Consider the following 11,199-nt stretch of genomic DNA (forward strand, 5'->3'; position numbering starts at 1 on the left):
AAAGAAAGAAAGAAAGAAAGAAAGAGAAAGAAAGAGAAAGAAAGAAGGAAAAGAAAGGAAGGAAGGAAGGAAGGAGGAAGGGAAGGGGAGGGGAGGGGAGGGGAGGGAAGGGAAGGGAAAGGAAAAGAAAAGAAAAAGATGACCTTAGGTTAGGCAAAGATTTTTAAAAGGTATAACACCAAATACATGATTCAAAAAATATGAAATGGATGAATTTGGACTTCACCAAATTTTAACACTTTTGCTCTTCAAAGGCACCATTAAGAAAATGCAAAGACAAGCCACAGACTGGGAGAAATATTTGCAAATCATGTATCTGATAAAGGGCTATATCACATGGTATGTAAAGAACTGTAGAAAATCACTAGTAAGATAAACAACTCCATTTAAGAATGCTCACAAGCGCTGGGTGCAGTGGCTCACTCCTGTAATCCCAGCACGTTCGGAGGCCAAGGCAGGTGGATCACCTGAGGTCAGAAGTTCAAGACCAGCCTGGCCAACATGGTGAAACCCCGTTTCTACTAAAAATACAAAAATTAGCCAGGCGTGGTGGCGGGCATCTATAATCCCAGATACTCAGGAGGCTGAGACAGGAGAATTGCTTGAACCCGGGAGGCGGAGGTTGCAGTGAGCAGAGATGGTGCCATTGCACTCTGGTCTGAGCAACAGAGTCAGACCCTGTCTCAAAAAATATTAGTAACAATAACTGTGGTAAAAAATACATTACATAAAATTTATCATTGAACCACTTGTAAGGTCCAGTTCAGTAGTGTTGAGTATTTGACATTGTTGTACAATCTCCAGAACTTTTTCCTCTGGCTAAACTGAAACTCTGGACTCATTAAACACTAACTCCCCCTTCTTCCCCCGCCGCAGCCCCTGGCAAGCTCCATACTATTTTGGGTCTCTATGCTTTTGACCACTCTAGGCCCCTCATAGAGACAGAATCATATAGTGTTTCTTTCTCTGTGACTGGCTTTTTCCACTTCGCATAACGACCTCAAGGTTCATCTATGTTGTAGCCTGGGTCAGAATTTCATTCCTTTTGTTCCTTTTCTTTTTGAGACTGAGTATTGCCTGTCACCCAGGCTGGAGTATGGTGGCACAATCTTGGCTCACTGCAACCTCTGCCTCCTGGGTTCAAGTGATTCTCCTGCCTCAGCTTCCTGAATAACTGGGAGTACAGGCGCGCCACCATGTCCAGCTAATTTTTGTATTTTTAGTAGAGACAGAGTTTCACTATGTTGGAAAGGCTGTTCTCGAATTCCAGACTCCAGGTGATCCACCTGCCTCGGCCTCCCAAAGTGCTGGGATTACAGATGTGAGTCACCGAGCCCAGCCCTAGAATTTCCTTCCTTTTTAAAGTTAAATAATATTGCATTGAATGAATGGGTGAATTTTATGGTATGCAAATCATAACTCAATAAAGTTTCTTTCTTTCTTTCTTTTTTTTTTTTTAAAGGGGCAGAATCCGGGACAATAATTATTGGGCAGGGGGCAGTGAACAGAGGTGAGCATGCTGGAGGATGGGAGCCGGCGCTATCCTATTTCTTTGATCTGGCTGCTGGTTAACTGGGTGGGTTCACATTGTAAAAATTCACTGAGCTCTGCACTTAGGACCCTCGCTCTTCTCCACAGGTATTCATCTTCAATAAAACATTTTCTACAGAATCCCTATTGAGACGACTTCACAGTGTTATTCTGAGGCTCAAACAGCACCTGGTAAACTACGAGCTGCTTGGCACCTGCGAGAGCCGTTGCGGTGATCTTGACGGCTGGTCTGAGTTTTAAATGCCCAGCTCCCCCTGGGCCCACGTTCCCAGGTTTTCTTTAGCTCAGTCCTGAGTCTCACTCACCCCACATTTGGGAAACATTTGATAGGATTCAATGTGTGTTCCGAGTAAGCATTAATGAAAGAATTCCAAGTCTCAGCCCTGCCTGTCTGCCCTCTAGGCGACTCACCCCACCGCTGTCCCCAAGCGCACTCCCCACGTCCCCACTCTGCTGAGGCCGAGACTCACTCTGCAGGACGAGGATCACTACTTTCTTTGCCATGCCCATCTCGTTCTCTGCCAGGCACTGGTACTGTCCCGCATCGTCCCTCTGCAATGGGCACAGGAGAGGGGGCGCGGTGGTCAGAGAAGAAGACGAGCAGCTCAGACAGTTGGGCAGGGGACTGAGGCCAGCCAGCCAGCAAGGGGCTTAGGCTGTGAACCAGCCAGGGACAGCTGATCCCCCACGGAGCATCGGAAGGGCCTCTGTGACCACTTGTCAGCAGACATGCAAAGAGAATCCAGCCCCTTTTCACACCCGAAAATGAGGGGCTGTGACTAAGGTCCTTGTTGCCCTAGGTGGAACAACTTGCTGGAAAAGCATGGTGTAGATCCACCTCTTCCAAACTGTGTACATTCAAATCTGACTGTCCCATGGCACATTATTTGAGACTCCTTGGAAAAAAGGGTTCCATGGTGAAGTAAGTTTGGGAGACACTGAGTTAGATGACATGTGATGGTACTTCGGAAATCAATTAACTATAGGAAAACAAGAACATTAGACACCTCTGTTGTACAAACAGGATGGCAGGACCTCTCGGGGCATTTATTGTGCCAGTGTGCAAAGTGAGTCTTCCAGAAGGGAGACGGTTTGCAGTGTTGCCCTAATAGGTGGCCCACGGATATGTGATGGAACTCAGGTGGCACGCTGGCTCACATCACTTCTGAGCGGCAGCACCACCGTGAGATGGCGCTGGGGCAGTCTGAGGCCACCATTCACTCCCAGAAGATGGTATCTAGTGGGCCACACCCAAAGGACTCGGGGGGGACTGCATGGCACAAAGTTAAGAGTGTAGGTTTGGAGGTCAGACCAATGTGGGACTGAATCCCAACCCCACTGCTTACTGCCCTGAACCCATTACTTAGGTCATTTTCATGCTTCTGGAGCCTCAGTTTCCCCTTCTGTAAAATGGGAATGATAACTGCTAGGATCTTATAAGCATTAAATAGAACAATGCTTGCTAAGTGCGAGGCCCCGTGCCTGGCCCACAGTTAGTACCTGGGCAACAGGAGTCATTATTACCACTACTCTTACCACTACTCTTATTACTAGTTCTATTATTATTACTACCCAGAGAAAGGCTCCCAAATGGGTAAGATCAAGGCCCCTAAGATGAACTTGAGTCAGGACTGACTTGGGGATTTCTGCACAATCACCAGAACTTGAGGCACAAAATGGAAGTTAAGGGGGCTGCCCCAGGGCCCAAGGCTTTGGAAACAGCACGGAGCCTGAGGCAGGAGACCTGGGGGTGGGGGCCCTGCCTCCTGCACTTATTGGTTGTGGGCTTCTCTGAACTTCAGTGTCTTAGTCTGCAAATAGGGAGCACTATTACCTGCCTACCCTGACCCCCGAGTTTGTTAATAACAACATTTTGGGAGCATTACCCACAGATCACTCTTAAATAATGCATATGAGACATCTCACTGACTTCTAATTACAATCCTATGAGGTAGAACGAATTTGCTCCATTGAATGGGTGGATGACCAAGGAACAGAAAAGCCCAGTGGCCGGAGGTCAATATTGGTGGTAGTGGGAGGATGTCTGGGGAATGGGCAGGGAGGTGGTTCGTAGACTGCAGAAGCAGGAGGGGCAACATGAAGAACCCTCTTGAGCAATCAGAAAAAGCATAGAGTTGTCCTTGGTGGCCTCACCCAAGGTGCCAGGCCCCGACTTGCCTCAGTCCTGCGGATGGTCAGTGAGCCATTCTGCAGCTGGTGCCGGAGGCGGCTGCCCCGCAGTGGAAGGTCATCTTTGATCCAGCGGATAGCTGGCACTGGGTCTCCACGCGCCACACAGTCTAGCTGAATGCTGCCTCCTACAGGTTCCACCAGGTAGGAGAAAGCCTCCCCTTGTAGGACAGGAGCCTCTGCATGGGGTGACATGGAGCAAGCTGTCAGAAAAGAGGCTCCCTACAGGCTCAACCTCCCATAAACCCCAAAGGTCTGCCCAACTCCTGCCTCCAGGGGCCTCCAGAGGCTCCTCCTAGCCCAGCATGGTTGTGTGTAGTCAGTGCATCAGGGACAGCAAACAGTGACCATGTCATGGGTCAAGTCACAAAGACTGGCAGTGGTTTCCAGGAACTGTGCTGAGAAGCATTTGAAGCTGAATGAGAACAGTGCTGTGATTGATTAGTGATGCCTGAGACGGGCACAGGCAGGGACGCAGTGCTACGTGTGTCATACACTCTCTCTCACAGATGGATGACACTAGCAGTGGAGTACCTGCTAGGTACTTTGGAAATCAGTAACTATAAAAAAACAAGAACCCTAGACACCTCTGTTGTACAAAGCAACACTATGAGATTCATGCTAATCTCAAAACACTCTTGGAGGCTCTGGACTGGCTTATATCCTTCCTGGTTTCCTGAGGTTGGATCTATCAAAAGCTGCAGTTCTCTTTTGGTGCCTGGGGCTGCTGATTCCCTCCATCCGGCCCCACCCTTCCCGAAGTTATGCAAACTAAGTCATGGCATCACCGAGGGCTCCTGTGCTACTCTTGGTAGATGAGTAGGTCATAGGGGACAACCGGCTGGCTGGCAAGCTTCTGGCATTTTTCTGCCAGGATGCCCTGGCCCCCATGCTCTCCTTCTACCCTGGCACCATCCAGCTGCAGGTAGTGCTGTAGGGCAATTGGTCAGATTCCCATTCTACCTGCAGCCAGGGTCGTCTTGGGAGTGTCAAAAATACTGATGCTTAGGCCTCACCCCAGAGAGGCTGGTTTACAGAGTTGGAGGTAGAACCTGGGCTTTGGAATTTCAAGTCCCCCAGGGGATTCTAACGTGCAGTCAGGGTGGGGAGCCACTAGTTCAGAGGACAGGAGGCCAGGTTCTCAGGAAACCAATAGATTGGGTCCCAGTAGACTGGAGGTCTTGAGAGAGAAGCCACCTGAGGAATGCGCCCTACCCTTCACGTGGACGAAGCTGACGGCCTGCGTGCGGCCCACTCTGTTCTCCGCCCAGCAGACATAGGTCCCGCTGTCTTCTCTGGAGACAGAGGCCCGCTGCAGCGTGCTGCCTCCATCCTGCTCAGACACCCCTTCTGTGGTGGAGAAAGAGAAGCCCGAGGGGGACTCTGAGTCAGGTGCAGGGGACTCCTGCCCTCAACACTTCCCTGGTGCGTGGGTACCTGCAGGAACTTAATAAAAACGCAGAAACAGATGGGAGTCCTGGGTGAAGGCTAATCAAGCCAGATCCGTTCTTGGGGAGGCACAGGCCACATTGGAGGCTGCAGTTAATGAACCCGCCTTCTACCATTTTCCAGTGCACACTGTGGGTTTGATAAACGGTCAAGGGCAGGTCTTTGGGGGCCTCTTAGCACAGGGCACTTACTGAAACACTGCTATGATTTCTAGAGAGAAGGATTCCTTTTCTTTTTTTGAGACAGTTTCACTCTTATTGCCCAGGCTGGAGTGCAATGGCACGATCTCAGCTCACTGCAATCTCCACCTCCCAGGTTCAACCAATTCTCCTGCCTCAGCCTCCCAAGTAGCTGGGATTACAGGCATGTGCCACCACGCCCAGCTAATGTTGTATTTTTAGTAGAGACGGGGTTTCACCATGTTGGCCAGTCTGGTCTCGAACTCCTGACCTCAGGTGATCCGCCCACCTTGGCCCCCCAAAGTGCTGGGATTACAGGCATGAGCCACCGCGCCCAGCCGAGAGAAGGATTCTAACAATGGACTTTTCCTCTGGGGTTGGCCATTGCCTCTAGGAGAGGAATATGGACAAGCATCACCATCAAGTAGGCATCTACTCCAGGCCAGGCCTGTGCTGAGCACGGCCCCTCCACTGTCATTCTGTCCTCAGGACCCCTGGTTATGTCCATTTGACAGATGGAGAGCGGAGCTCAGAGAGGCCGAACTATTATACTTGCCCAAGGTCACTCCCCAGGAAGTGGTGGGGACCAGCAAAGCCTTCACCACAGGTGTGCACGGGTATTCCACACCTGAGGACTCAGAGTTAGGAATGTGTGATGTCATATCCTAATATAGGAGAAGTATCATTTTGCAGTGGAGGGGACTTAGCAATTTATCAACTCAGCAGACACTGAGTACCCAGCAGGTATTCCACAGGCCCTGTGTCTCCCTAGACATCACCTGGGTTTCCAGTAGGAGGACAGAGCTCCCACAGCCCCCCAGCAAAAGGGGTTTGCTGAGGGTCCCACAATGGGAGCAGTAGCTCTGGGCTAGAACACAGGCCTCCCCCTCCTGGCTCTGAGGTGTCTAGGTTGAGTCTTCTCAGGTGGCCTCTTGCCAGCTCTGATATATGGTTTGTCACATATGGCCACAGCTTGTCACGTACGGCCACAGCTGGGTTTGCCCTGTCCGCCTACACAGGGCCACATTGGAAGACCCAGAACCAACAGGGCTGACTGACAACCTCTTCCTCTCCACTAGGCTGTGTCTCCCCACCTGCCCTCCCTTCTTGACCTCCCGGGGTCCTGGTTCTCTGTCCCACCCACGCCCAGCAGACCCAGACCTGTGACTGGCCGGTCGTTGACAGTCCAGCCAATGCGAGGGGTGGGGCTGCCCCGGGCTGCACAGCGAAGCCACAGCCTGTCCCCAAGGCGCAGGCTGCGGTCCCCAGGCAGGGTGGTGAACACAGGTAGTGCCAGGATGGTGAGGTGCACGCGGCGGCGGGCCCGGCCCACGGCATTCTCAGCGGTACAGGTATAGGTGCCTGCGTCCCGGCCCTGTGGGCAAAGAAAGGGGTTGGCTGGAGAACTTCCCCCACCTCGGCATAGGTCGGGATGCCCCTAACCCTTGAAGGTTCTCATGAAGCATCCAGCCCAGAGAGGGGAAGTGACTTGCCCAAGGTCACACAGCTAGCAAACAGGTCAGCCACACCACCGCACCCTTGCCCTGCCCCGTAGCGTTCACACGCTCTGCTGCTTCATAACCCCAGCGCTGACTGCATGATCACAATAGCTACTGTTTACCAAACACCTACTGTGTGCTGCCCTGTGCTCAGAACTTGACCTGCACTGCAGGCCTTGCTTTTGGTGCCCTGATAGAGAGCCCAGCAGGGGCTCCAAGAGGAGGAGTTTTGTGGTGCATTCAAGCAGGGCTGGTGCGCTCGCCACTGCTCCACCAGGCTCCCCAGGTAGCTGGGTCCAATGCCCCTGACCCGTTTACGTGTGTCCACTGAGCCCATCTGGAGAGGGTCACATCACAAAATTGCAGAATCTGATGAGTGCTGAGGGGAAGGGGGTCGGGGTCGGGCGTCCCACCCATACTCCCGGCTCAACACTCCCCAAAACCCAGAGGACGGTTAATGCCAATGCATGGTTGAGAACAACTGGGTAGACTTTCGGCAGTCCGAGTTCCCTAAGCCCCAGTCCAAGTTCCCTGAGCCCCAGTTCAAGTTCCGTGAGCCCCAGTCCAAGTTCCCTCCCTTCCCCAGGAGCTGGCTGCTGAGGTCTAGGTTCAAATTTGGGTTCTGCCTCTTGGCAATGGTGGACAACTAGGTACACTTCGAGCCTTAGTTCTGGCCGTCTGTACCCGGCATGGTAACACTGATTTCCCCAGGCTCCCAGGGTCAAAGGCTGCACTGTGGTCAGCGCAGAGCATGACAAACAGGGGTCTCAGCCATTATTCCCTGCTGTGCCCCTCGGGGCGTGCCTCACCTCCAAGTTCTTCACCAGCAACTCCCCGGAAGGCTGAACGGTGAACTTCCCCTCGGCGCCTGACACAGGCTGGCCATCTTTGTCCCAGGTGATGTTGGGCTCAGGACTGCCCCTGGCCTTGCAAGGCAAGAATGCGTGGGAGCCTTCGGTGGTAGACAGGTCTGGGAGGCCATTCTCGATCACCGGTGGGACTGTGGGCAGAAGGAGGCCCACTTGGAACTGAGGCTGGGGGAGGCGGCTGACCCCATCCCAGGGCCCCTGGCCTTTGGCCCAGCCCATCAGCCCTCCCTGGTCATCAGCTGCCCCCTCCAACTCCCTAGTCAAAGGCCATTGCCCGTGCTCAGGATGATGTGGGGACTCCCTGAGTTTAGTGTAGCTGTGACGGTGATTCCATTGCACCTGTGCACACATGTACACACACACGTGCACACACACACGCACACAGATGACTAAAGCCACAGGACAGAGGTCTTGGGCACAAACTCCACAGACAAAAGCACGGCAGCCATCACAGAGCATCCCTGCAGAGGAGCTATGCTGGGCAGAGTGAGGGTCACTGGCTTGGAGTCTGGCCTGTCTGGTGACCAGCGATGCTCCAGATCCGAGGGGAGAGGAGCACGCTGGACAAGGAGGCGTGGAGAAGCCTGGAGCTAGGAGCCCCTCTGAGTTCACAGCCAGAGTCCGACTCTAGCCCTACACAGCTGCGGGTGGGGACAGCCACTGAGATACCACAAAGCAGGCCACTGGGGCCAAGACACGACCAGCCCATACTGAACATACCCAGCAGACTTTGCAGATTTTTGGCCAATGATGCCACCTTTGAAGCCAATGATTAATCAAACTAAGGGAAGGGTACATGCAATTGTGTGTGTGCCAGAGCAGGGCCAGAGAGGCTACAGCTACTGGAAACCGGAATGAATGAGGGATGCTGGACTCATGTTCCATAGGCCCAGAGAGAAGGCAGAGGGGATGGGAGTTTATGTCTGAATCCAGAACTCAGGTGCACAATGAGAGATGTTCCCCTTAATTTCTTCTAGAACTATAAGCAGTGTGCCCTGCCAGGCGGGGAAGGGAGAAGCCTGCAGGAGCCTCAAAGCCCCTCAGTTGCCAGGGCCCACCTCGGCCCCGTCCTCACACTCACCTTGCACCACCAGCCGTGTCTTCCCCATGGCGCTGCCTGCACTGTTCTTGGCGATGCAGAGATAGTTTCCAGCATCCTCTGGGCTGGCATGGGCAATCCGCAGCTGTCCGCCCGGCAGGACCTGGGTACTCACTCCTGAATGAGGAAGAAGAAAATCAGGGGCCAGGGAGCTGGGGTGGGGGACCCCCGAGGTGAGTAGATTGGGCTATTCCGTCTCACAGGCAGCAAATGACTTGCTGGGGTCACAGAGTGACCAAGGGACAGAAGGAGCCAAGAAGCCTGACCCCGAGCCCAACCCAGTTGCCTGCTCCCGACCTCCCAACTCAGCCACCGAGTGCTTGGATGACATCTCAGGCCGTGGTGACAGGAGAAGGGGTGGGGAGGGGGAGGCCAGAGCAAGGGTGGGGGCATGTCTGGGCAGGCCAAGGGCTTTCCAGGACCTCTCAGCAGGTCTGCGGGGTCTCCCAGGGCAGGAAACAGGAACCCCCAGGCCCACACTCTTCTCTTCCCTTCCCAGGCTGGCTGCCAGGGGCCCTCACCCGCAGGGACGTTGAACCCTTCCTTCTGCCAGGTGATGGTTGGCCAGGGGATGCCTGAGGCCTCGCAGGGCAGCAGCACCTCCTCCTCTGCCACTGCCTGAACCACGCTGGGCAGTGGCTTCACCACCGGGGAGGCTACAAAGGACAGGGGTGCAGAGGGCCCTGAGAATGTCCATAACACAGCTCCTCCAACCAGGGGGCCTTGGAGCATCAGAGAGAGAGGCCTCTAAGGAGGACAGGGGTTCTAGAAATATCGGCCACAGCAAAAAGGACACCATGACTGATTCTTTTCCTCCCAAAGAATCCCATGAGAGACACGTCTGGGCCTCTGAGACCTCATCTCCATCCTGAGCCCCACCTGCCTCTGCCTCTCCACAGGCTCCCCTGGCCCTAGGAACTCTGGGGTCTGGACCATAGTCTCTTACCTTGCACGGTGAGGAAGACGTGCTTGTGGGCGACGCCGGCAGAGTTGCGGGCTGAGCAGGTGTAGCGGCCCGCGTGGATGGGGAGGGCCTGCCTGATCTCCAGGGCACCTGCGGGTGGGAATCAGGGTGAGGGGGTCAGGACAGAGGTCCCCAGGGATGGAGGTGGTAGGGCTTCCTACACAATCCCATTCTGTCTCTGGTCACTCAACCTGCCTCCTTTGCCCATTTAAAACAGTCTTGGGGATGTGACTACACGGGAAACTGGCGTCTAGGTTTGCCTCTGTGCCCTGCTCAAAGCAGAGACATGGGCGAGTTCCCTCCACTCTCTGGACCTCAGTTTCCCCGTGTGCATAATGAATAATCAGACAAGATGGTCTCTAGACCCTTTTGGCTGTGAAGTTCCAGGATCTGCCACTCCCCTGCCTATAATCCCCCGCTCACAATTCCACACCCTGCTATCCTCACCTTGCTCTGCTAAAAACTCACCTCCTCTAGGAAGCCTCCCAGGATTACTGCCTCCTCTCCTCCCTTTATCATCCCGACCTTAGCCTTGGTTACTCAGTGAACACCATTTTAACCTTCCCAGACCGCAGGCTGCACCTGGGCAGTCAAGTGACGAGGGTTGTAAATTGTGCTCCGTGGAACCCTGCGGGCCTGCTGGGTGGGGGAAGGGAGCAAGGCCCACAGCACTCTGGCCCACCCGCAGCCTGCCCCAGTCCCAGCTGGAACCAGAACTGTGGTTTGTTTTACTTGTTGAACTTTGTTGTTACCACTTATACTTATTGGAAAGAAGTTTTTGTTTTGTATTTTGTTTTGAGACAGGGTCTCACTCCGTTGCCCAGGCTGCAGTACACTGGTGCAATCATAGCTCACTGCATCCTTGAACTTCTACGCTCAAGCAATCCTCCCACCTCAGCCTCCCAAGCAGCTAGGACCACAGGCACGCACCACCACACCCGGCTAATTTTTTAAAATGTGTTTGTAGAGATGGGGTCTTGCTGTGTTGCCCAGGCTGGTCTCAAACTCCTGGCTACAAATAGTCCTCCTGCCTCAGCCTCCCAAAGTGCTGGAATTACAGGCACGAGTCCCTGTGCCCGGCCTGGAAGGAAGTTCTATTGCTTCAGAAGAGTTTGAAAATCACAGGTCTGGCCAGTGGTTCCTAGACTTTAGGATTTCACTAACCAACTAACAAATAAATTTGGAGACTCTCCATAAAGCTTCCAACGTTTTATTTTGACAAGCAAAGACATTTAAAAAATCACCATGTTAGGCCAGGTGCCGTGGCTCACGCCTGTAATCCCAGCACTTTGGGAGGCCGATGCACGCAGATCACGAGGTCAGGAGATCGAGACCATCCTGGCTAACATGGTGAAACCCCGTCTCTACTAAAAATACAAAAAATTAGCCAGGCGTGGTG

At 53.5% G+C, this 11,199-nt stretch overlaps 1 protein-coding gene across 1 annotated transcript in view; it reads right to left on the reverse strand.

The window, feature by feature from the left end:
- HMCN2 (hemicentin 2) overlaps positions 1 to 11,199 on the reverse strand; it is a 178,088-nt gene that overhangs the window by 22,728 nt on the left and 144,161 nt on the right. Inside the window, exons 76-83 of the mRNA XM_011931437.1 lie at positions 9,783 to 9,890; positions 9,358 to 9,492; positions 8,819 to 8,953; positions 7,678 to 7,868; positions 6,531 to 6,744; positions 4,957 to 5,091; positions 3,730 to 3,920; positions 2,022 to 2,103 (exon numbers count right to left, since the gene is read on the reverse strand). Coding sequence (XP_011786827.1) covers positions 2,022 to 2,103; positions 3,730 to 3,920; positions 4,957 to 5,091; positions 6,531 to 6,744; positions 7,678 to 7,868; positions 8,819 to 8,953; positions 9,358 to 9,492; positions 9,783 to 9,890 — 1,191 coding nt within the window. The remainder of the gene's footprint in view (positions 1 to 2,021; positions 2,104 to 3,729; positions 3,921 to 4,956; positions 5,092 to 6,530; positions 6,745 to 7,677; positions 7,869 to 8,818; positions 8,954 to 9,357; positions 9,493 to 9,782; positions 9,891 to 11,199) is intronic.

Source organism: Colobus angolensis, unplaced genomic scaffold, assembly GCF_000951035.1.
Source record: "Colobus angolensis palliatus isolate OR3802 unplaced genomic scaffold, Cang.pa_1.0 Scaffold9, whole genome shotgun sequence".
Taxonomy (NCBI): Eukaryota; Metazoa; Chordata; class Mammalia; order Primates; family Cercopithecidae; genus Colobus; species Colobus angolensis.